The sequence below is a fragment of the Eupeodes corollae genome, chromosome 1 (assembly GCF_945859685.1).
Source record: "Eupeodes corollae chromosome 1, idEupCoro1.1, whole genome shotgun sequence".
In the NCBI taxonomy this organism is placed as follows: domain Eukaryota; kingdom Metazoa; phylum Arthropoda; class Insecta; order Diptera; family Syrphidae; genus Eupeodes; species Eupeodes corollae.
Window position 1 is genome coordinate 80553840 of NC_079147.1, and position 27473 is coordinate 80581312.

The following is a 27473-nucleotide window of genomic DNA, read 5'->3' on the forward strand; positions in this document are numbered from 1 at the left end:
TATAATAGTTTTCAGATACATATTTCTTATCAGCACAAGGTTGGCATCATATTGCAAGAACTGCTGTAATAACTCAAAAACGTCATTTATATGTTTTGTAAACAAAGAAAAATGTCATCCACACGATTACAAGAATAATTATTTTCTTTAAAAAATTATTATCTTTAAAATAGAAAGTTTTTTCTTGTTGTTTTTCATTCCCTAAAATTGTACCTTCAAATTATAAGTTCAACAAAAACCCCACAAAAATAGTTCAAGAATGAATTTCAATAAAATGTGTCGAATTTGCGGGGAAACCATAAAAGGCAAACATTCCGAAACAATTGATGATAACAAAACTCAAATCTACAAGTATCTTCCGATAAAAGTAAAAATATGCGTCTTAAAAAAACCTTCCATTTCAAACACAAGTGAACTTTTATTTTTAATTTAATTCCAGGATAGCGATGAAAGTTTTCCGAAAAACTTGTGCGTAGATTGCTTGGACCTGATCGACAGCTGGGATGTTTTCTACAAACGATGCGAAAAGTCTCAACAGAAATTCGCTTCGTTGCTCAAAAACAAGAAGCTATTGGAATCAATATCACTGAGCGTGAGAGAGGATGGCCAAGACCCCGATGCCGATGCTGACTCAACCTTAAAGCTCGATAACGTTGTTAACGTCGAAGGTATAAATTTAATTAGTGGAACATTTTAATTAAATAAATATTAATGGTTTCCATTGTTGTTTTTTTCAAGCTAGAAAACGGAAATAATGTTCAACTTTTAGCGGGAATAGAAGCAACCAAGTAAGTAAAAATATATTTTTAAATTTAATGTTTGTTTTTAACACACTTAAGTTACCCCCTCCAAGTAGGGGGTTGTCACATTGCACATGTGTACTGTGCATAGCCTTGTCCGCCACTTTTCTCTACTGTACTATTTTTTAGAGGTGGATTCAAAGACTTCATTATGATGCGCTCCACGTAACCCATCCTTGTAAGATGTTAGACTCTTAACCGGTTGACTATGTCTATGACTGGATCACGCAAAATTTCCCTCGAAACAACTCAATTGGGGCTCTTATCAGTATATTTCATAGTTCAAGTAGGACAGTGATCATTAGTATCTTAAATAGCGACAATTTGGTCCTTGCTTCTTATTTGCTTTCTTATCCCAAAGAAACGAGAGTAATTCTTAATGTTGCAGGTATTTTTTTTTCTCTTATTAACAACTAAACCAATGTCTTAATGCTCGCAAAAGCCCCATTAACGCTGAGGTCGTCCAATTATGTCAATAACGTCAGCATATGCTTGTAATTGGACACACTTTTGAAAGTAAGTACCTTTGGTGTTGCCATATGAGGGCTCTGCAATATTCCTCTAAAGATGATATTAAAGAGATCCATGAGAGTTTCGGTATAGTTATTTCCAACCTTTATAGAGCAGCGCGAAGTCTCCATAATCATCCTACATAAGCTGAAGAATTTGGCAAGTATGCCAAAACTTGAAGTGGCTAAATTTCATCAATCTAGATGCTGTCAAAATCGGCCTTGAAATTGGTTAAAAGGTTGTGCATGTCGATTTGATGTTCTGGGATGGAATGTGGACTTTCCTGGTCCTCTTTCTGAGTGTATGGAAAACACCATTTGTCCAGTCTGTTCCTAAAGAAAGGCTAATCCTCCTCACCCTCTAAATATCGTCCAATTGCACTTATATCTCTTATTTCCAAGGTCATTGAAACGCTGATGAATTTTCAGCTTAGGAAATATTTCGAAGAACGGAAGTATGGCTTTTGTAGCAATAGGTCCACTTATGATCACATGGTTTATCTCACCGAACAGTGGAACAAATCTTTACATCGTTTTGGAGAAAGTAAGATTATTGCACTTGATATTTCAAAAGCATTTGATAGAGTTTGGCATCAAGCTCTCTTATCGAAAATGCGTGCATTTGGTATTGATGAATCTCTTCTTTGTTGGGCTAGAAATTACCTTTCGTTGAATTCAAGTAATACTGTACGGGTTCAATTCTGATATCCCCAAAATTAATGCTGGTGTGCCAAAGGGCTCCGTTTTGTCCCCGATACTCTTTCCTCATTTTATAAATGATCTTTTGTCTCAAACTTCTAAACCCATTAATTGTTTCGCTGATTTCAGTACCCTCAGCTTTTCATATTCTTTTCAAGATTTTCATGCCATTCCTTATGGCAGCTTATGATAAGATCATTAAATTCTGATCTTAACAGCATTGTCAAATGGTGAATTAAAATCATGTAGAATTCAACACTTCCAAAAGCCGATACTGTCTACTATCTAAAAAGCGCAACCCTAGCCATGGGTGTTACTTGCATCGATGAGATTAAACAACTTTCAGTTCTAGTGATAAATATATTTTTGACATTGCTAACAATTGTAAATTGTAAGTGGGGTTTTCAACCTCGCATAACCTATTGGCTATATACATCGGTCATCCGACCAATACTTATGTACGGGGTTGCTACGACAAACTTCAGCAGAGTCCAATGCACTGCATGGCTCTGCATACGCGGGTCATTGAGAACCACGCCCTCAGCATCGTTAGACACTCTCCTCCATCTGACACGCCTCGACATCTTCAGAAAACAAGTGGCTGCGAGTACAGCTATAAGACTAAACGCCTCATCTCAACAATGTGGGGCACTCCATCATTTTAAACTCTTCGGTTCTATTCTATTCCTAAAGCCCATTTTGGAAAAAAACTTCCACGTATTCATTCCATCCGGAGGTGAATGGGAAGACAAAAAAATCCTGAATAACAAAAGTATTCATTTTTATACAGATGGTTCCAAGACAAATGAGGGAGTTGGTAGTGGTGTGTACTCAGAAAAGCTTAATCTAAGCATCTCTTTCCGCCTCCCTAATCATTGTAGCGTTTTACAAGCGCAAATTTTAGCGATCAAAGAGGTTTTCTCCTGGCCAAGAGAAAACGTGATATCAACTTCTGATATCCGCATCTTCTCTGACAGTCAGGCTGCTATTAAATCTCTTGACGGTGTCTCACCCAAATCTCAAACGGCCCTCGATTGTCGATCGTTATGGAGATGGCGCAGCAATTTAACATTCACTTCTGTTGGGTGCCGGGCCACAGAGACATCACAGAAAATTGTAGAGCCGATGAACTCGCTAAAAATGGAACCGTCATACCTATTTCGCCTGAAAGGGAGAAGAAAGATATACCGTTAGCTGCATGTAAACTTCTGCTAAAAGAAGCAGCTCTTACGATAACAAACTCTAGGTGGCACAATTTACCAACGTGCGCAGCCACAAAACTCATATGGCCTTCCCTGGACCTAAAGCGCTCCAAAGACTTGATATCTCAAAGTAGACTTTGTATTAGCTCCCTAATAAGTGCCCTTACGGGACACTGTCTTATAGGCAGACACTAAATACGACTTGGTGTAGCCTTAAATGACTTCTGCAGGAGCTGTATGGATGGGGAAGAAGAGGAAACAATCTCTCACCTTCTCTGCACTTGCCCTGTTATTTCACTAAGACGCAGACTTCATCTGGGAGACTACCTTTTAGATAATCCCAGTGAAATAGCTAATAAGGATATCAAATATTGTCTCCGCTTTATAAAAAGCTCAAAATGGTTCGACTAGTTAGAAGTAATTCTCTAGACTAATGTGGTATTACAATGGGCCTTTTCTTTTAGCCTAAGTGTGTGGGTTCTGTATCCGCAGCCACTTTATACTAACCTAACCTTAGTTTTCTACGGCGGTGTAAGAAGTTTTTCACCCCTTCAGATCTGTCTACAATTTACAAAGCTTTGTTTTTTTTCGAAAGTCGAGTATTATTCCAATATTTGAGATGATGGTGAATTGAAAAGTGAGCTCTAAAATTGATATGCATATTGGCTTGAACTTTGTACTTAAAACTAATTCAACCTAACTTACGTAAGTCGATTAAGTTCTAGACAATTTTTTCTATCATCTAGTGATTCACACTATCTCTTCCGTGCCGATGGGGCATAGTCCTACTGAACCCAAATCAATCCCAAAAAACTAAAGCTGTTTTTCTAGGACCCAAGTCAGCTTTAAAAAAATTTCTGAAATTTGAAAATTGATTTTCAGTTAAAGTCACACTGCAAAGGTATTCTGATAACCTCGACTTTTAGAACCGCAATTAGATCGTCAGAATATGCGATTGCGTGAGTAAGACCTATCAAATCACTGGTGTAAATATGGCAATATGTAACCGTTGTTGCTATCTTTCGCGATCTGAGTCCGTAAAGAAGGTTGACGAACAGTTTTTGGAAAATGTTTCAAATATGTAATTGGCAACTCAACATCCATGTTTAGCAGGAGAGCATGCAAATGTATAATACGTACAGGTTTTGTTGCATTTTTGAATCTGAAAGATTTTAAAATCTGCGCCTACATTTCTTTCGTCATAGTGCATTTCCTTTTTGGACTTGGTCTTGAGGCTCATTCTTCGTATATAAAAGTACCAGCTTTCCCCGTATTTTCTTCCTTCTTATTCGGCCATGTGTTTCATTTCCTGAAAAGTGAAGCTTTCGTCAATATGTTCTCCAAAGTGTTATTCCTTGTTCTGCACAGTGAACCACTGAACAACATCCTTTAATTAGCTTCCTTTTGCTATAGGCAAGTATCCAATAAAATTATCTTTGTAGAGTTGAAAATTTAAAAAAACATTTTCTTATTAAAGATTCGCTTTAACTCTGTTTTTGATTCGTTTATCTTAATTTCTTTTCTAGACAAACCAAAACACCAAAGCAAACGAACAATGGCAGTTTTTCTTGCAATTTTTGTTTAACCTGCACCACCAGCCAACCAGAACTCAATGATCATTTGATTGCCATGCATTGTGACCTAGTATTTTGCTGTGATCTTTGTAAGAATTACAAACCACGAGATGACCTTATCACCCACATGACCGAGCATGCCCTGAGTTCCCTACAAAACGTTCAACCAAAGAATCAACCTAAGATAATTGAAAAAATCCAGTGTACCAAATGTGACAAACAATTCACCAGCAACAGTGGTCTTAAATATCACATGAATTCCAATCACACTTTAGTGAAACAATTCAACTGTGATGAATGCCATCATGAATTTCCATGCAAACGCGTTCTGCTCAATCATATTCGCAGTGTTCACAGCAAGGATAAGCCATTTAAATGTGTCGATTGTGGTAAACATTTCAAGACCGACTCAACATTGTACGCTCATCGAAAGACCCATTCGAAGGAAGCACCACATAAATGCTTCGATTGTGGCAAAGGATTCAAATTCAAACATCATTTGGAATCACATTTATTGCAACATAAGACCAAAGAGAAGACGTTCGAATGTAGTTTTTGTCATAAGAAATTCGCTGCATTGAATAATCTTACGAAACATCGTAAAATCCATGACAATACTTCGGACTTTTCGTGTCATATTTGTGGCGTAAAAATGATGCAGAAGCGTTATTTGAAGGATCACATGAAGCGAGTTCATCAAACTCGTTTAGATTAGGTTAAGTTTTAATTTCTTAGCAAATAAAAGTAGTGATACGAGTAAGTTTATTTATAATTGATATTTAAATTGTTATTTGTTTGAATTTAATAAATTATTATTAGTAAATTAAAATAGTTGTTAAATTACAAAAATTTGTTTTTGTATTTTGTGAGAACAATTTTGGAGGTCTTTCTTGAAATGGAGTATTTTAGATTACCGCTAAAAATAGTTTTTAATTTTATGTAATTACTGTCCTGGGATTGGAAGATAAGAGCGACCTTAAACATTATTGTTTTACTGCATGTACACTTATTGTGGAAAAGGCATTACATGAAAATAATCCACAAATTTTGAGACTCGTTCATAAAGTGCCGATTATTATGTGGAAAAGCTTAAAAAAATGGATTGATGAATAACCCATGCGCTAGGTGCAGCAGTCATTTGGTACCCACCCACATTTTCGAAATTAGGCCATAGTTTCTTGGCTGTGACACATGTTTTAAGGCATTTCCGTCTCTCATTGGTATCTTGTTACCAATGAAAGAAAGAAACCCTATGAGAACCGTTTAGCAATATGAGAAGGCCAACAAGGACGGTCGCAATGAATTCTTCAGGAAATGTAACTGTTCACTATGCTTTCTCGATAGTGACGAGGATTCCAGCGCAGATATGGTTACAAATGTAATTCTTTGTGGAATGAGAAATTTTATCCTGTATATGCTGAAATCTATCAAACCCAAAGATCTCATGGTTTGATTCGATCTGTAAAGAGGTTATTAGGATCAATGATTTATAAAGCCAACCTGACTGAGATAAACCGGAATAAGTTTAAACAAGATAGAAAGATCTGCAACGGTCATATTCAAAGAACCAAATTTTTGCATAAACAGAAATTAACGCAAAAAATATTACAATGCCTCAAAGGTAGTAAAAATGTCTGGTCATTTGTAAAAACCGCACGAAAAACCACGTCATCCTCGGTTCCAACGCTCGTCCACCATAACACTCCCTATGTGAGCTCGATTGATAAATCCAATTTGCTTGCAGCACAGTTTGCTGTTAATTCAACGCTACCAGAGAGTGTCTTCCTATTCTTGAGAGCGTAACGGATTTTATGGGACAAATCTTCTTTCGCACTCGTGCAGTTGCAAGTACTGAAAGACCTTAACATACACAAATCAGCTGGCCCGAAAACTATTCCCCCTATTGTTCTAAAGAGGTGTTCTTCAACGCTGGCAAACCCACTGCGTAAGCTTTTTCATCTTTCCTACTCAACACGTCTCTTTCCAAGCCTAAAAGAGTCCCTAAAACAGGTGAATCCTCCTCTCCCTCTAACTAACGTCCAATAGCAATCACATCCCTTCATTCCAAGGTTATGGAAACTTGCTTTCGGTTTTCATGAATCCTTCCCTCATTGGATAAGTAATAACCTTTCTAATTGTTTAATACAATTTGTATTGGATGGATTTAAGTCTGAAAACCACAAAATAAGTGTTGGTGTGCCTCAGGGCTCCGTTTTATCTCCAACACTCTTTCTAGTTTTTATTAATGATCTCCTGTCTGCAACTTGTAATCCAATACATTGTTTCGCTGACGATAGTACTTTTAGCTTTTCATATTTGTTTTCAGAATCGCATCCTTCACCTTCGGATGTGGAATTGCAACGACAAAATACGATAAACTCATTAAATTCTGACCTAAACATAAACAGCATTGTACAATGGGGAATAAAAACTCGCGTGGAACTTAATGCTTCGAAAGCGCAATGCTATCTTGTTTCGTTGAAGCATGATATACACCCCTTGCTATTATAAATAGATGGCACTTGCAGCTAGAAGTCTGAACATCTCGATATTCTCGATATGTGTATCACCAACCACCTTTTGTGGACCGATCATATACGCGATGTCGCCAAAAATGCCGTAAGATGTTTGAGTTTTCTAAAGCGTTGCCAGAAGTTTTTCTCCCCATCTGATCTGTCTGTTATTTACAAGAATATATATGTCCAAAGCTTGAGTATAACTGCCATATCTTGGCTGGTGCTTCGCAACTTACTTAAGCCTCTTGGACAGTATTGAACGTAGAGCATTTATGTAGATTGATTGGTGATAATATTATATACCCTCGAGCCTAAATTCATCGTACCGTCAAGTACAGAGATTCGTATTTTAGCTGTACTACGCGAATGTGGAATTCTTTACCACACTCTGTCTTTCCCAGCCATTGCAATATTCAGGAATTCAAAACCAATGTGACACCTCCCTTCAACCCCTCTCTCCCTTTCCTAGTACTCACACTGTGTTTTTACATACTAAGGGTAGTAATATTTCCATAAGTGTAAACAAAAAATTGTTATACCTTAAAGTATTAAACTTCCCTAAAAGAATGATCATACCATATTATGAGTTGTCTTGTTTGAGTCATTTAGAGGCTTTGCTATGACCTAATAGGCTGCTTTAAGTTTTTCAAGATTATTGAAGCCTAAGAATTTGTTTCTGGTGTAGCAAAGTGCTGGGCAGTAGCATAAGAATTGCACTGTGTCTTCTTGTAGTTCCTCATCACTGCATATTCCCCATACGGCATTTTCTTTGTATGGTAATCCATCTTATTATTACGCTTACAAGGAGTCGTAAAGATTTTTTGTCTAGGTACATAATAGAATGGGATTTTATTTCGTCGAAATTGGGCCATAGTTTCGTGGCCTAGACACATGTTTTAAGGCATTTCCGTCTTTCATTGGTTTTTAAAGTATCTTGTTACCAATGATGCGTTTTTATTCACAGGATGGGGTGTCTATGGTTGAGTCGATACTTTCAGTGTTGTACCAATCCCCGACAGCTCATCAGCTCTCTAATTTCGTTTTTACGTTTTTGGCTTTCTGTAACGCATTCCACCATAATATAAGGAAGAGAGTCGGAGACAAAACGGAGCCCTGGGGCACACCAGCGTTTATTTTGTGGATATCAGATTTGAAGATTCATGTGTATTGCATATTTCACATCTCATAGGTTCATCTGGTATGTGAGGTATAAAATTCAAACAAACTATCTTCCCTCTAGATTGTAAAACTGAAGATACCATTTTGGTATAGCACATGTCGTTGAAATACTTTAATTCTCTTATTTGCTGTTGTATTGTTCCAATTCCAAGGCCATCGAGTAATGGCTCCTTAAAAGGATTGTTCATATCAAATTCTATAGATCCATTAAGCGAGTTTAAGATATTGATCCAAGATTAAACTCAATTGAGTGGGTTTCGATATGAAGCAAATAATTCGTCATTGTGGAAGGGAGAGTGAAATCTCGCGTCAAAAAGAATCAAAGAAATTTTTCAACATCTTCATTATCCTTGTAGCTCCACACTAAAGCGCAGTTAAATATTTTAAATTAACCAACAGCTTGAAACAGTCTGTGTTGGATTGATTTCTTTGAAATGCAGTTTTTCCATGAAACACAAAGTGCAATCTTGTCTTCCATCAGCTTTCACTACAAAAATTACTTGCTACGGTCACATCCAGGTACTTAAATTCTGTAACCAATATGTCGTCCAAATAAGTTCTTTTGAAAAGCTTAAGTATTTAAGGTATTTAAAGGTAGTTCCTTATCCTTTTTGTCTGTTAGGCAATGTTTCAGATATCTTTCTTTCTGTTTAAATTAAAGCAAAACATTTACCTATTTATGTTGCCAAGAATCTCTCATACTTATTACAGAACCTACAATAATTGATTTTGGCTTTTCACATCAGATTGTTATAATAAGCCTATTTAAAAACGGGGTTTTTCAATTTCTTCAAAACCTTGCATGTGATAGACATAAATGGCGTTCAACCCGTTTTGGCTTTAAAAAGTTTAAATATAAATCGTTACCAGAGATTCGTTAAAATTTATTGAGACAGGTGAATGTTGAAGAGAACGAATAATATAAAAAAAAGGCTTCGAACCATGATGGGACAAAACCGTCTATCAATGCTTTTTCTCCTGAGCATTAAAAGCCATTTACTCCGAAAACTGGATTTTAACGAAATCGTCAACGATTTTCCGTTCGTTAACTTTAAAATTTAATTTCAGATAATTCTTTTTTCTGTTTATATTTATATGTGTTTGTTCAATACTAAAGAATTCTACTTGGTTTCACAAGAAATTATTTATTGAAAAACTGGAGTGAAAAAAAATGATATACTGTATTTGGAAAATAATTTGGGGCGAGAGGGCCTCCGGTCCTTTACTGCCCCGAGGCCTCTGGAGCTCTTACTCCGGCCCTGTTCTTGCTACGTGCACATCCTACCGGGATTTTCCAAGCTTTATCTTTCTGCTTTCATCAGCTTCACTTAACTTATTTAGGCCTATCACAAATTCCACCGTAATCTTAAACCTTCACGAATTCCGAAAATACGTTTCCATTCTTAATTCAAAATTGTATTTTTCGGGATTCGTAAAAGTTTCCGATAACAATGGAGTTCTTGATAGGGCTGATTGTAATACCTCCTATGGAATAGTCCTTCAAAAAATGAATATCTTAAAAATTTAGCAAAAAGTTTAGCTGAATCTAAGAATTCAAAGACCTTTTGGAGTAATATTCGGGAACTTGTTGGGCGGGCAGCCATTTTAAACTCTTTTGACAGCTGACGAGAGTGCCCGTACTTTTTCTTATGCTCTACCCAACTTTACCGTCAGCGAACTGGATAACCCAATATCTTTATGTGAACTGGAAGCAACTCTGATAAAGATGAAAAATAACAAATCACCGGGAATTGATGGAATTCCAGAAGAATTGAAGTTGTAAAAGAATTTAAGTACCTAGGAGTTTTAATTAAGCTAAATCTAAATTTTTCGAAACACGCAGAACAAAAAAGTAGTAATGCTTAACTTTGGTTTTGAGCGTAGATATTTTTTAAGTGCTTATTCAGATTGCCACACTCAACCCCAAACTACGCCATCTATGTCCAATCTGGTATAGCTCCTCTATTCAATCAAAATCCTAAAGCCAACTATGAATATCTAATTAGAGTTATGAAAAGAAGTTGAAGAAATCTTCACAAATCTATTTTGATAAGATTATTACAAACCAATGCCTCCCCATTTAAGGATTGGAATGAGATGGCCCTATCACATAAAGTTAATCTTTCTATAAATATGTTGATGAATGGCGAGGATTGTTTGCAGAGCTCACGGCTAAAATAGATGATAAAACTTATAGTGAGTACCTAGGCAGGGCGGCTACAACAACATCAAGGAATGCATACGGGAATCTCGAGCACCAATTGACATCAGAAACAAACTATTTCAGCAACAAATATTCGGTCGAAGCTATAAGCCATATATTTAAAGCACGTGTTGAGCTGTTCAAATGGTAGACATGTGCATTCAAGAGGACACAAGCGTCCATAGGTTTTTCTCAAAACCAACCGCTATCTATCAACTCCTACTCTCACCTCCCTGTGGTGAACATCGGGTGCCTAGTACCTCAACTGGAGATTGGGTTCCAACCCCAGTGGAAAGTTGTTGGGAGCAGCAAACGAGAGAGGTGGGGAAAGGTGTTTCCAGTAAGGCGGTTTTATCCGGCTGCCCATCCTTGGAGTTATAATTAGGATCTGCTTGGGGGTTGTGCCGTCGGGATGACTTCCTGGCCACGTAAAAGCTTTCATAGTTGCGAAGCACCTATGTTTACTGTTGACAACCAACGCAAACGAATTAAGGACAACTGACTTCGGATATGCACATGGAATGTTAGGTCCCTTAACAGACCATGTGCGGCCGAAGAATTAGCGGAGGCCCTAGACCGCTATAAAGCAGATATCACCTGGCTGCTACCACGAAAACCAACAGAGCTTATTTGGATGCGGTTTCGTCATTGGAGCCAGACTTAGGCAAGAAGTCTTGAGATATAGGTGCATCTATGAGCACCTCACGACAATACGCAACAAGGCTAAATTCGGCAACATAAGCCTGATATACGCGCGCACGCCCCCACAGGAGAAAAGACGATAACACCAATGATATGTTCTTCGAGCTCCTAGACAAAACATAGGAGCAGTGCCCTAGCTACGATATTAAAATAGCTCAAGGCGATTTTAATGCCAAGCTAGGAAAGCAAGACATCTTTGGTGGAATAATAGGGAAGAACATCCTGCACGACAACACTTTCAGGCTCATAGATTTTGCTGCGGGGCGAAACGTCATGGTAGCCAGACCGCGTTTCCCACACCTCAACATCCACAAAGGAATTTGGACTTCTTCAGATCAATCTACCGTCAACCAGATCGACCATATTGCGATCGACGCCAGACACGCTTCCAGCATCATGGATGTCCGAACTTTCCGAGGAGCTAACATCGACTCGGACCACTACCTCGTTGTAGCCAAGGTAGCTCTCCGGGTTTCCAGACCCAAGGTAAAACAGGGAAGTGCTAGGAGAAGGTGCAACGTCGAACGGCTACAATCGCAAGAGATCGACAAATCCTTTTCGGACCGAGTTACAACTAACCTCTCTCGAAGTTCTCTGCCGCCAACACAATGTATCGAAAACCAGTGGCAACATTGCCAAGATGCAATCAGAGAAGCCGCCTCTGATGTGCTGGGTTTCAAACAGCCACCAACAAGGAACCCCTAGTTTGATGAGGAATGTCGGCAGGCAAATGCAGCCAAACAACAAGCACGCAAAGCGGCGCTGCATAAAAGGACGCTCATGAGCTCTATGAGCAGAAGAGGCGAGAGGAACACCGACTACTCAGAAGGAAAAAGAGAGGGCATGAGAAGAATGTGGTCGAAGATGTTGAGAGGTTTAAAAGCAGGAATGAAGTTCGAAAGTTTTATGAACAGGTGAAACGAAATTCACAGGTACATAAACCTAGAACCGAAGGCTGCAAAGACGAAAGTGAAAACATCATAGTGGAATCGCAGTCAATGCTGAGGATATGGAAGGACCACTTCTGCAGACTGTATAACGGCAATGAAGAACTGAATTCTGCTGTCAGGCAGGATGATCCATTCAACATAGACGACGGAAGCCAACAATCCCGTCCTCCTGGCTTAGACGAAGTAAAGATTGCCATATCTAAAGTCTAAAAATCTAAACTGAAGTCTAATAAAGCCACTGGAGCGAATGGCTTGAATGCCGAGCTCTTTAAAGCAGCTGGAGATAAGTTGGTTAGGAGGATGCACCAACTTATCTGTAAGATATGGTCGGAAGAAAGCATGCCCGATGAATGGAACCTCAGTATTGTTTGCCCGATCCTGAAAAAAGGAGACCCTTTAAACTGACCCTTTGAATGTGAACGTCTAAGGCCCATCGTCAACAACCTGATAGGTCCTTATCAGTGTGGATTGAGACCAGGAAAGTCCACAGTTGATCAAATATTCACATTACGGCAGATCCTGGAAAAACCCAAGAACACCAAATCGACACCCACCATCTTTTCATCGATTTCAAGGCCGCATATGACAGCATATACAGGGACGAGCTGTATAAAGACATGTCTAGTTTTGGCATCCCTGCCTAGTCCGTTTGTGCAGGATGACCGTGGAGAATTCTCGCTGCTCCATAAAGGTTGGAAACAACTTAACAGAACCTTACGATGTCAAAAAGGTTCTAGACAAGGTGATGCGCTGTCATGCGATTTTTTTAATATCATACTTGAAATAATAGTGCAGAGCTCGCACGTCAACGCTAGAGGCACTATCTTTCAAAATTCTGTCCAATTACTGGCATATGCTGATGGCATTGCCTTAATCGGAAGAACTCAGTGTGATGTCAATGGGGTATTGTGAGTATTGAGGCAGGAGGGGAAAAATGGGTTTAACGGTTAATGAGGGTTAATGTCGTCAAGAAAGGACCTACAACACCGACGTCTTGATCAAAACGTCATCATCGACGGACGTAACTTTGAGGTAGTCAAGGACTTCGTCTACCTAGGCTCCGCTGTAGACGCAGAAAACAACACCAGCAGCGCTGAGATCAAACGCAGAATAACCACTGTTAACCACCGTTTCTTTGAGTGGTAAAGTCCTCCCTCGAGGGACCAACGTATTGCTATATAAGACCTTATCATCCCCGTCCTGCTATACGATGCAGAAGCATGGACTATGACAAAAGTGGACGAAAGCACCTTGGGTCGGTTCGAGAGAAAAGTTCTCCGTGTGATCTACGGTCCCGTATGCACCGAAGGGGAGTGGAGAAGAAGATGGAACAACGAACTGTACGGGCTGTACAGCGACGTAGACTTAGCAAGAAGAGTAAATGTCCAACGCCTAAGATGGCTGGGTCACGTAGAGCGCATGGAAACCAATGCTCCGACCCGGAAAGTCTTCGCATCCATACCCACAGAACAGCGCAGTAGAGGAACACCGCAAATCAGTGGCGCGCACAAGTGGAAGGTGCCCTCACCCAACTTGGAGCGCGAAACTGGAGACATCTAGCTGGGGACCGAGCTAGATAGAGAAGTTTGTTGGGTGAGGCCCTAGTTCACACAGGACTGTAGCGCCACCTTAAGTAAGTAAGGAAAGTAAGTTGTAAAATTGACATTCTTTTAATTGTTATGTTAAATCTTAACAAATATTGAAATTGTAAACTTTTGAATTTAATCAATATATAAAAGTATTTGATTTAATATTGTACAAAACCAGTTACTTTTCTTTTATTTATTTGAATTAATTACTAAAATGAAATGTTACTTCAGGTAGACGGCAGATAGCCAGGTCCTCATTCTTAAGCAAATACTTTTTTGTAAAGCATTTTTTAATAAAATAAAGAATTATAATAATAATAAAATAATATCCCTTGTTGTAGCAGTTTGGAATTTATGATAAAATGTTTGGATTTAAAGTCTTGAAAACTATAGTAGGTAGGTTCTGTAGGCTTTAACTGTTCACCTACCTTGAATGCTGTTGGATTCCCAGTAGACTATCGATCTAACTACCTGCCAATAGACTTTTTTCAAGCCAGACTTCATTCAAAAACCGATTACAAAACTGGTTCCTCTTCCTAGTCAAATTCCAAGTCTATGTATGACCTCACCAGCTTAAGGAATCATCAACTTCAACGTACTAAGATCCGTTTCCATGTATGGATATTTAATTTTCACGAATATAGGATGTGACATGAACATTTTAAAACTCTACAAAAGCAACTCACAGTCCAGTATCCCTTCTCCTCTATTGAACCAATAGCTTATAGGCTTACTTCCTTTCTAGAAAAATGAAACTATCAAAAACAGACAAAAAAAAACAAAATTTGTTTGAATCTCCTCTAGACATTTCAACACTTTATTTTTATTGCTTCTCTAATAACTTCTTAATTCATTTATTTTGCAATATTTGTTAATTTATGATAAAACTTCAATAAAACTAAAAGATTAACTGTCATTGACTTGGTGTGCAATCTTAAATATAGTACATTTTATAAACATGTACCTACTTTCAATATTTATCCTAAGTATATTGTTTATAATATAATAGAAAATGGAGTGACGAGAATCGAGAGACGACCGACGACGACGCGACTACGATAGACGAAAGACGAGACCTAAAACTTATCATCTATAACTACCTACAAATTTCAATCCCACCATATCTCCATGTTCTGAAATTCTCATTTCTGTTGCAACTCGGCCATACTAGCCTCGAAGAGGGCTGTGTTGATTTTGTGCTTAAGCGATATCAGGATCTCCCGATTGCATATTGTCCTCATTTCGTTGGCCACATACTCGCCATAGGTTGCGAATTCATCTCGGAATCGAGGCGATTGGACCGTCTGCATTTTGGCTATTGTCAAAGCCGACGGCGAGGTAGCGGCCATGGTTGCATTGACTTGGGATGAGGTGCCATTGTCGTAGTAGATGCGCTTGCTCTGGATGTGCTGCTGATGCTGACTTTGTTGCTGTTGTTCCTCCTCGTAGTAGTCGTCTTCGTTGCAAGTGTCACGCCGTTGGATCTTGAAAACGCGGGCGGGAGCCTGGTGCTGGTGTTGTTGATGATGATGATGGTAGCCCATGTTCTCATCGTCAACACTTGTTTGTATGTCGATGGTGCTCAAATGCTCTTCTTCAATTTGATGTTCCTGATGTTGATGTTGGTGCTGGTGCTGATGCTGGGATTGTGATTCTTCCTGAGTGGCTATTGAAGCATTGCTGTACGAGTGATGTTGCATCGGGATGTTGATTTCCTTGATTATCTTCGTCTTCGATTCTTCCGGCTCCTCGACATCTTTGGTAGTCTCTTCAATGAGCTTCTCCAGATCGCGTGCCCGATTTGATTCGAACTTCTGCACACGTCCAATAGCTATGGGCGTTGGAGCAGTCGCTGGTGTGGGTTCATAGGTCACCGTTGTTGTTGTCGTCGTCGCCGGTTTGGTGCGGTGAATAGTGAGGAATTCTGTTGTAATGGAAGATGCTGCGGCAGCCACCGCTCCAGCTACCTCTGAATCCCTGGAGGACGCATCACGGATGATGTACTTGGTGACACCGTCCTCTGTGATTTCCGCCTTCATTTTGCCCTTGCCTGCTCGCATGGCTTTCGGTGAACTTAAGAACTGCAGATTCTTGAAACCAAACCACTTGGAGTTGTAGGGTTCCTTGCGTTTCATGCGATTTATCTCGCGATGGTATTGCGTCCGAAGTGTGTGGAACTTCTTCTCGATTTCGACAATGGGAATGCCCCCGCCGAGACTCGCAGAGACCTCGAGCAGGAGCTTATGTTTCATTTCCTTTTTGCGGTAGTCTTCGTGGGTCATGTCCCAGAGACCACGTCTCTTTTTGTACTCATTGATCAGCGAGAGGGTCTTGTCTCGAGTCCATTCCATTTTGAATTGTTTTTTGATTGTTTTTCCGCTGTTTTCTATTTGTTGACCGCGGAGAGAAGCTCTAGAGGATGAGCTACAACCTACGAGGGAGTTAACACGGAGTAAGTTTTGTTTTTGGAAAATACTTGAGTGTTTTTTAGTTTGTTTTCGTTGTTTTTAGTTCGCGGCCGGGGAACTCGAATTAGGGTATTGAATGGAACAACAAGAGTTTTGTTTTTATTGCACAAAAATGATGATGTTTATTTCTTAAAAATGCTGCCGAGTTAAAGATTCTTTTACACAAAGTGTAGAGACACACCACCAGCTACCAGCACCAGACATTAAAGTTGAACATGTACCTAGAGTCAGGTTGTGTTTTGTGTGGCGTAGGAATAGAGAAAAGTAGATATATGCACGTCGCATCATTCACAATGGAGTGTGGCTAGTGATGGTAGAATTAATGCAAATAACAAAATAACGAACAGCGTGTGGAAGTGAACTAAACAAAATCAAAGGTATGCTTGGAATTGTTGTTATTTGTCACATAAAAGTTGTTCTAGTGATATTTTTATAAATTTAAAAAATACATTTAGTAAGAAAAATTGTTTTAAATTGTCAAACTGTCAATAAACTAATATTAGAATTGAAAACAAATTATTTTTGTAGCTTCAAATCGCAAAGTACATATATATAACGAAAGAAAAATTGAAGTTCGCTTGGTTTATTGTACAATGACAATTTGTAGTTCGTTTAAAAATGACGAATGGTTTTGAAATGCATTTTTTTTTTCAAGTCAAAAATTAAATAATTTTGACAGATCAACTCTCTCAACTAAACTCCCCTAGCTGACTTATAATTTGTTACAAATTTGACACTTCAACAATGAGTATAGGAAAGATGTGATGACGTCATATTTGTTTATTTTATTACGTTCAACGTAACCTATTAACAAAAACGAATTAAAGCTAGGCCAACACATTTTTGATGAACAAAATAACTTAGAGCGAATTGTAAAGATTGTTTCTAAGGTAGGAATGACTGATATGGAAGTCAAAGGTGGTATGACTTTTGTTGGCTAGGTGCGGCATTTTTGAAGGCATAAGAGAGGGGTATGTCTAACGTTCCTTGGATAAGTATAAATAGAAATGTTTTCAAGAACAAATGGTGAGACTTTTGCTTCTGCTAAAAGCTTCAAAAGAGAATATCAGCAACTTTGCGGCGTTTTTAGAAGGTTTGCAGATGTAATAAGTTCTGGACGGTCTTCATAAGGTGGTAAGAACAGATTATTACCAAAAGGAAGACCAAGGAGTGCAAATTGAAGAAATCTGCGTTGTACAGATTTAATTTTTTGAGAGTGAGGAGAGTTTCTAATGTGGAGACCCAACTTGACTAGCGTATTCAAGAAGAGGCCTAACAAAGGTGATGTATAGGGATATAGTGACATACCAAATCGATTTTTTTCAGATCAACATTTAATGAATTTACTTTTGATTTTGTTAATTATATGGTCGAAATGGGCTTGAAAACTTAACTGAGCTGCTCAAATAACTTCTAGTTCGCGAATGGAACAGACATCTTTGAGACTATAACTTTAGGAGGGAAGATGTGACCGCCTTTGATCAAATAACTTCTAGTTTGCGAATAGAACAGACACGTTTGAGACTATAACTTTAGGAGGGAAGATGTGATCGCCTTTGATCAAATAAATTCTAGCTCGCGAATAGAAAAGACAGGTTTGAGACTATAACTTTAATTGGCATTAAGCAGATTTTGATCCTTAGAAATGTTTGTCGCAACACGACTGTAATGAGTCAAGATCATTTTGGAGTAAGAAAGAATCAGATGAAGTAGAATAACCTTTATTTTTTTCATGTTATCAGTGTTAAAAGAGACATTTGAATTTTAAATGACATTGACAATAACAAACAACAAAGGACCAAGGTGGATCCCTTGAGAAACTAATGAGTTTGCATAAATGAGACTGGAGATTAAGAACCTGAAAAAAACTCTATATTGTCGACTCTCTAGGTATGATTTGATAATCATGAAATAAAAAAAGGGTGGAAAGTCAAACGCTTGAAGTTTAATTTGGTGACTGATTTTATCAAAGACTTTACCAAAATTTGTGGTGGTCAACTTTATTTCCTTTCTACAATTTATAAGATTGGTTGTAGTTGTAGATTGGTTGTAGCAGATCTGCTTTTTAAGAAGCCGTGTTGTTATGAAAAAAATAGTTCTACAATAACAACCCAAGAGTCACAGACGACGCTTTCAAAAAGCGTGGGAATTTAAGAAAGCTTGTCTATGGGCCTGTAAACCAAAACATAATTTTGTACTCTTTTTTTATGAACAGACACAATACAGGATTTTTTTTCAAGGATTAGGAAATGGCTTGAGAAATGGATAGATAAAACAGTTTTCAAACAGGTCACTTAGAGACAAAACATCCGGACCAGGAGAAAAATCATCTTTAAGTAGACTTGTTTTTTGTCGACAATTTCTGTTATTAATTCTATTTTAGGAGGTGCATCAGGCCCCTTTTGAGTAATACAAAAAAAACTATGGTCATGCAGATTATTAGGAATGATGCTTATGAATTAGGCAAAAGGTTTTAATTATTTAAAGGTCGGCAGATGTCATATTGAATTATTTAAATGTTGAGCGGAAACCATGAAATTTACGTTAAATTTTAACAAATACGTTTTGTCCAATCACTGTTGGTATAAGTTATACCAAGAAGCAGCAAAAATTTCGTAAAAAGAGTAGGAATGTAAGAATATTTGAATTAAATTGTTTGTGAAGACGAAAACAATTTAAGATAACCACATATTATAAATAAAATAAATTCCATTTGATTTATAAAATGTTTACACAATGTTGTACCATTTGAATGTACAACCACGTTCTTTATTTCGAGTAACAGCTGATTATGATAACGCGTTGTAGTTCTATTTGGCAGAGATTTTATTTTCGAAGTTTCATAACAAAATTGTATAAGAGATTGACCTGCTGAATACCAATTTTAAAAAAGACCTGTTATAATGCGAATCTTTTATGATTCAGAACAAAAAATTCATAGCAAAATGATAGATTTGGCTTTTGAGATCGATGACGAGTTGTTGTTTTTGAATCAAGTCTCCCACTCTCGGCTACAATAGCCATGTTCTCGTCTGTTCGGCTCCGTACGGTGACTATTCCCTGGAATTTTTACATATACTGGGGCTGTGGGTCATTCATTTCAGTCAAATATTTCGTTCAAAAAACACACTTTTAGGCCTCCGTTAGGTATTGTACTAAGTTTCTAGAAAAAATCGAAAGGAGAAAACGTATGTCAATCTCAAAATAACCAAAAAGAACCACCCTATACAAAACTTTCCCTACAAAAAAAAAATACTATCATAATCAAAAGTATTTATATTATGCTTTGCATTTATAATCTTTTGATGAGTAATTAATTAGTAATTTTGCAACTATTGAATTAATTATATATCCAATTATATATAAAAGCTGTCACTTTTGGCGTTTGTAGAAAGTTGCAAAACAAATTCACGTTTCTGTAAAAGATTTTTAATAAAAGTCAATTTTGACATTTCTACCATAGTAAAATAAGTGTCAAAAAGTAACTCCAAATCTAACCGCAATTTATTCATTAGATTCAATAGTCAGCATTAATATACACAAATATTGAACAAACATACTCGAAACTAGTATGACAAAGTTATGCCTTCGATAACATTCGTTACTTTAAAAAAAAAAATGTTTGCTATTGTGAATATACCATATCAATTATACACATCTGCGCAAAGAAAAGTACAAAGCATCTTGTTTCTTGTTGCTATGTTCCTCTGAATTTAGAAACAAAAATGGTGTCATGTCGGATATATGTATATACAATGCTGCTGTCATTGTTTTTAACAATATTGTAAAAATCTATATACAATGCTGCTGTATAACTATTGTCGTCAACAACAAACAACAGCAACAATAAACATGAAAGAAGCAAACTTCGATTGCAACATTATGTATAGGTACATACACAAAATGTGTATTTATTATTATTTCTTATCAGCATTTTCGATTTTAACAAGAACTTCCTTCGGAACCCACTCTAAGGCACAACTCTAAAGTTCCAACATCCTATTGCACTTTCATTGATGTTTCCCGTTCAACGAACAGGAATCTAACTGCGGATAAATAAATTCAATACAATATCGGGTCCTAAAATTTAATAATTCCCTGAATTGCTTATCGCACATGGCTTTAAAATTTCTGTAAATTATGTTTAAATTGTTTAACACGTTAAGCGATTTTTGATTCCAAACAAATAATGAAATTCGTGATACCATGGGCAGGTTCAGACGACATAAGGGACTTCCTTTGGAGTTAACTGCATGCAAGTCAAACATTTTAAACTTGGATCTTTACTTCAAAAATATCTATTTATATTCAGTTCGCACAAAAAGACTTAAATTCTTTAAAGTTTATAAAAAAACTCCTCAGTCTATCATGATATTCAGTAGTGCAAGACTAAATGATATCAACATTCTGGAATATTATTCAAAAAGCGAATGGTCTGGAACTTTGAATCTTAAGTCTAACAAAACTTGCTTTGCAATTGAATGGTAAACAATTCGCATTGCATAAGAAACTATGTGCAAACATTCTATCCACTCATTTCAAAGAATTATTGAATCCAAGCAGCATACAAACAAATTGGCACTATGCGATGCCCGGATTCAACAACGAAATCCTAGATACGGAAATTAGCCTTCAAGAAGTGGAATTAACTTTAGGATCTCTTAACGATGGAAAAGCGGCGGTTGCAAATGGTATTCCTGTTGAGTTCTATAAATACAGAACAGTCATGTGAACGTTTGGTAATACTTTTTTATGAAATATTTGAGGGCATATTTCTGTATAAATGAATTTCGAGACGCTATAATCTTCCCGATATACAAAAAAGGATCCTTGTTGTATGCAGCAAACTTTCGTGGAATTTCTTTTCTTAATTTGACTCAAAATTTTTTACAACTCTGTTGCAGAAGAGACTCACAATGTGGATTGCACATCAGAAACTATTAAAAGAGACTCAAGCGGGCTTAAGATCAGGGTACTCTACAATAGATAACATTTTCACGGTCAGAAGACTAGCTGAAAGGTTTATTAAGCAGGGAAGAAAATTGTAGGCATTCTTAATTGACCTTAAAGCAGCAATCAACCGAGGTGCTTTGTTTTACAAGCTATGTACATATATGGTCTAGGCTTCTCTGAAGTTCGGACGCGTTCTCGAATAGCTGTATAGAGGAACACAGGCTGCAGTGTGGAACGGAATCTTAGCTTTCTGATTGGTTCACAACCACGTTGGGAGCAAGACAGGGGTGTAAATTGAGTCCCATGTTGTTTTCGATCTTCATAGATGACCTTGTAGATTACCTTCCAGGTGGTGAAACATTTTAGTAAAAAACTACAAAAGGCAAAAACTGCAATTAATACTTCATAGAAAAGTTGCTTTATGAACGAAAATATCACAGTAGTAAATATAAGATAGTTGAAGGAGTTGCAAAAAGTATCCTTTTGTATGGCTCACAAGTATGGGGATATACACTATATCAAAAAAATTTTTGTACAGGTAATTCTTCAAAATAATAGCTAAGGTATTTAATGAAAAGCAGATTTTCAATCATTCTTTTTTATTATATGAGGATTAAAAACAAAACAATTGGTGAAGAAAAAAATGAAACAACTTAGGCAAAGTAGGAAATCAAAGGACAAAAAATTGCACGTAGAGTGATACAATATTTAATCTGTATATATGTAAGTTTTAGTAGCGAGTGTGATAACCTTTCGCTTTTATTACATCCTGAATGCGATTCTTCTTGTTCCATTCTTCCAATATACCGGCTTTTAGCTGGTTTTTATTACTTATTTTTGATTCTCGGACCTTTCTTCCTATATAATCCCAAAGATGCTCAATGGGATTAAGGTCTGGGGATTTGGGAGGATTAGGCAATTGCGATTTAACATTATAGAGAAGCCATTCCTTTACTATCCTTGATGAATGTTTAGGATTGTTGTCTTGCACGAGTAAAAATTCGTCTTTAAGGCCAATTTTAAAGAGCTGGCTTTCAAATTTACATTTAAAGTTTGAAATATTTGTTTTTATCCATTGTTGTTTCTATAAAAACTAAATTATCCACACCATCGGACCCCATAGCTCCTCAGACCATAACATTCCCGTCTCCATGCTCCACCGTTGATTGCAAATTCTTCACATCTAATGCTGTGTTTGGTTTCCTCCACACAAATCTGCGACCGTCGGATCCAAAGACATTAAACTTGCTCTCGTCAAGGTATAACACATTCTTCCAAAAATCATCTGGTTTCGACACAAATGCATTCGCATAGTTCAAGGGTTTTTAAACGTTTCCTTTTGAAATATATGGTTTTTTTTGTGTACCGTGCGACCATTATATCCCTTTGAATGCAGAAACAGTTTGGGAGGGTTATGCGATATTCCATTGCTTGCTTGAATGTCAGCAGTTATGTTAGGAGCTCTTAACTTGGGATCAGCCCATACCATTCTTTCAATTTTTCGTTTCATATGAGCGTCTAGTATATTTTTCGACCTCTTCCTTCAAAGCTTTTATTTTTCAAATAATTTTTAATACATATTGAACTGTAGACCGTGGTTTACCAAAAGTTGACAATATCTCAGCATAACTTTTTCCGTCGTTTCTTAGATCAATTTTCTTACTTCAAGAGGTACTTTTTTATGAGAAGCCTCCATTTTCAAAATAAACTTCGCAAAATTAAAAGGAAAACAATTGAAAAGATCAATACACCACGGCACTCTGAGCCCAGATCTCTCAATATCATTACAGTACACAATTTACATTTCAAAAAGAACCGTTATTTCCATTTTGTTAGAGAATAGAACAGTGTACGAACATTTGATTGATTTACGAGCAATTTTTTGACATTCCTGGCAAAATTGTACTAACGGCAAGAAAAAACCATGAGGCAAAGCTCGAACAATTTGTTGCATTTCCTATTATACATTATAATTTTATCAAATAAAGTCAATGAGCTCAGATTTATGGTACAAAGTTCATAGTGTAAGGGAAACCCATTTATTTTCAATAAATGTACGTGTATTTTTTTGATGTAGTTTCACACGGTGGAAAACTCTTAACACATTATGTGAAGAGAATATTTCGTCAACCAAAAAAAACGCCAAATTATGAGATTATGCTGGAAACCGGACTATCACCTCTATTTTATAAAGACCCTAAAGATGCAAGCGGATTATCTCCCGCACGTTTTTAAAGTTTGAACGAATACCAACTTATTAGAAAACTAGTAGTAAAAGCTGTAGAAGACCAAAATCATTGGAACAGTGAGTGGTCGAGTCTCGCAGAAGGATGCAACTTAAATTTAAATTTAAATGTGGAAGATGTATCGCACAGTAAAGCTTTTATGTACAAGGTTATATCAGCGGTAGATGAGAAGTGTAGAGCAGAATATGCAGCTGGAGCAGTTGGATCTTTGTTCAGAAGAACTAAATCTCGCAGAAAGGAACTACTTACCTGATGCAAATAATGTAATGTAATTGTAAGTTCTTTCGAAAAAATTTCTACAAAGCTTAATTTTAGTGGAGAAGTTCAAAAAGTAGTTTAATTTTGAGCCAAAGCCACACATTTTAGGGGAGGGTCGGGGGGATGAGAGCGGCTCAAAATAACACTTTCTTCAATTAACTTGAAAACTTGTTTGGAAACATAGTTGTAGGTAATATTTGGCAGCTCACCTAATTATACAAAAATAAGTTTGACACTATTTTCGTCAAGCGAATAGATATGGAGAAAACCGGTGTCAAAATAATGGAGTTTGATACATTTGGTCAAAAACATAATACATAGTTATTATTTTTGAAGCTGACAAATATATTAAAGACGTGTATACATATACACGATCTTAACTGATAGCGGTCCAAACTTCGTTTTTTTTTTTGTCAAAATGAGGGCAGAAAGACTTGTAGTCTCAAACACCTTTGATTTTTTTTGACAATACTCTAAACCTTTTTTGCAGTGCACTGAACAAATGAGCATTAATATCATGAATATTCATAGTGCGAAGGACGTGTAATTGGAAATCTTCACCAAAATTCAGCTTTTGACGGAATTTCGTTTGAAGTCCAGATTTTAAATAAGTCTGCTAGGTTCAGCATTTTACTTTCATTGCCAATGAAATAGGAACCAGAAAATAGAATACACATTTTACTTATTTACACAATGGAATTTTTGCATTTTAAGATTGATGAACGGTTATAATTGAGTCAACTTTAATAACTTGGAGAAGTTTTTAAAATAAACCGAAAAAGTACATACACTTTTTCATTTGAACATATGTAAATAAGAACTGGCGTTAAATCTGGTAGGTCTAAATTTGTTCAGAGTTCATTGTTACGTTGGCCACATCCTACCTTCAAGTAATATTTTGTGCGTTTTTTTGGCATTCCATATATAGTACAGTGAGAAATTGCCAACAAAACGATCCGCAGTAGCCAGATTTTGTATTTAAAAATTGGTACAACTGAAAGAAGGTCTGTCAGAATAATAATTAAAAAAATACACTAATAGAAGAAAGTTTTGTGAAAATCAAAAGTTAAAATTAACTTTGCAAAAAAACTAATAAAATGGACAATTTTCAAGAAGAAATGGTAAGAAAACATCTGGATATTGAGATTCTAAAAAAAAAGTTCATTTAACAATTGCTTCAAGGAGGGGTTTGTTCGTAGACTACAACATTAACATGTGGTGTTGAAGCGAGCTTGAAGATCGACTTAATTCTTTATATACCTGAATCAAGTTAAAATGAGTTTGATTTGACTCGATTCCCGTCGGAGATCGGAGACAAGTCAAAATTTGAGAAGAAAAACCTGTATGGAGGAGTTCTTTTAACAGATAACGCATTAAGGTCTGTTTATTTGCATGTTTGTGTACAAAAAATATAGTTTTGTTTGAATCAAATTCCAAAAAAATGGACATGAAGTAAGTAGCATATTCTTATATTATGCTGAACTAATCGGTTCTTCATTTTTTAACATGAATCATACTATCTCACTTGCACTTCACAAATCGAAACACCATTTGCATTTTAGAAAGTGCTGCCATACTTTTAATCGTTTTTAAATCTTCTTGTGCGGTGGAAACACCAAAAAGATTTATTTAATCTAAACTGAGATAAACCTTTGGTGGAAACATAGCAAAACTTAATTATCTTTTCTATTGTTTTCTCTGGCAAAATAAGCCCAGTTAGTCCATTTTTATTAACAAAACTAAATAATATCAACAGTAACAGATTGATTTTCTTCCCCAATGGAAAACACATACATAATTCCAAATGCACAACTACTCAACGAACACAGCCATCGAGATACAAATGCAATATTAATCGTACCAACATTTCAGAACGAAACCATATAAGATCCAATCGGGACTCTTATATACAGTGTCGAGCAAAAGTCTTGGTACCCGAGTGGGTATTCTTGATAAATGAGTTGTGTAAATGATATTAAGACACAATTTTCAATTTATGTTTTGATTTATTCAAGTTTAAGTTTATTTAACAAATTAACACAAGAAAAACAGAAAAATATCCTTCAAGGATCTTGAAAAAGTTAAAAGAAAAGTATTAGTCCCTAACAAAAATAGTGCAAAAGTCTTGGTACCCTAGAAGGACAAACGAATTTACTTCGGTTTCGAATGTTTTATGTTAAGAATATAATTACCTAATATTTTGTGGGAAAACCTTTGAGCCTAATAACCTCTTTTAAACTATTTGGCATAGAGTTCACAAGTTTTCGCGTGACATCTGACCCTATTAATTCCCATTTTGATACCGGGAGCTTTTTAAGGTGGGTTTTGCTAGTTATATTGTGTTTTCGAAGTCGTTTCTCTCAGACATCCCATAAATGTTCGATTGGGTTAAGATTTGGGGGGGAGGGGTGTAACTAGCATGTGGGGCGTGTTGTAGGCGATCCACAACTTTACATTTGTAGCCGGATGATTGAGATCGTTATCCTGTTGGAAGTGATATATGTTTACGATCCCAAGTTTCTCTGCACTTTTTTGTAAGTTTTGATTTAAGATGTTCAAATAAACTTCCTTATTCATCATTCTATCAATTATTGTCAAATTCCCGACACCACTAGATGACATACACCCCTATACCATTACACCACCGCCACTGTGTTTCACAGTTTTAATTGTGTTTTTAGGATTCAAGGCTTCTCCACACTCTAGTCCTCCCATCTGAGCCAAAAATGTTGAATTTCGACTCATCGGAGAATATTACGTTGTCCCAAAATTCATTTGATTTATTTTTATAATCCTTTGCAAAGTCCAGTCTTTTCTTTTTATTTATTTCACTTACAAACGGCTTTTTACGAGGTGTGCACGACTTAAACCCAGATCTCTGGAGCGATCTTGCAACTGTCCACGGAGAAACTGTTTTATTTAAACTAATCTGTATATCGGTAGCAATCTCTGGAGCAGTTTTGAATGGATCTTTTTTTATTATACTTGCGATTTTTCGTTCATCTCTTTTTGTAAGCTTGCGTGGACGACCAGACCTGACTTTATTTTCGATTCGGTTTTCTTTATTGTAACGGTTAATCACATTTTGTATGGTAGATTTGGGTCGTCCAACTATTTTATTAATATCCGCATAACTTTTACCTTGCTCATGGCAATTAATAATAATTTGACGCTCATTTACCGTTAATTCTTTTCTAACCATCGCTTTTTTGGTTTTACACAACAAAATTTCTTTAACCTTAACCTGCACGACCGATCGCTTTGTACTGATTGACACACACATGTCATATTACAAGCTTCATGCAAAAAAAAAACAAAGCCAACAGGACCGTTACAAATTTAAACAGTTAAAACTAGTAAAGTGCAGACTAGACTTTTGCACTACTTTTTTCATAGATTTCAAGGTTTTATTATTTTTTGCTAGAAAATAGAATTTGTTTTTGAATTTTTTCTATTGGTAAAACAAAGAATAAGGTTTTATCATAATAAATAACTTGATGCATGAAAATTAAGCCCTTAACTTTTCTTTTCTTTCAAAGCTTTTAATGACATGGCACTTTGAGTACCATGACATGAATTTTCCAAAATATAACCATATACATTCAACCAGCTGAAAGATTTCTGG

At 36.7% G+C, this 27473-nt stretch overlaps 2 protein-coding genes across 2 annotated transcripts; one reads left to right on the forward strand and one right to left on the reverse strand.

Moving 5' to 3' along the window:
* The first annotated feature begins 104 nt into the window (after positions 1 to 104).
* LOC129942658 (gastrula zinc finger protein XlCGF8.2DB-like) lies at positions 105 to 5580 on the forward strand. Its single transcript, XM_056051689.1, has 4 exons — positions 105 to 367; positions 440 to 668; positions 743 to 788; positions 4737 to 5580. Exons 1-4 carry the CDS (start codon positions 260 to 262, stop codon positions 5497 to 5499), a joined length of 1146 nt encoding a protein of 381 aa, XP_055907664.1. The 5' UTR covers positions 105 to 259; the 3' UTR covers positions 5500 to 5580.
* Positions 5581 to 14707: 9127 nt separating this feature from the next.
* On the reverse strand, positions 14708 to 16636 carry LOC129941434 (uncharacterized). Its single transcript, XM_056050060.1, has one exon. The coding sequence runs from the start codon at positions 16272 to 16274 to the stop codon at positions 15066 to 15068; it is 1209 nt and encodes a 402-aa protein (XP_055906035.1). The 5' UTR covers positions 16275 to 16636; the 3' UTR covers positions 14708 to 15065.
* Between the last annotated feature and the right edge of the window lie 10837 nt (positions 16637 to 27473).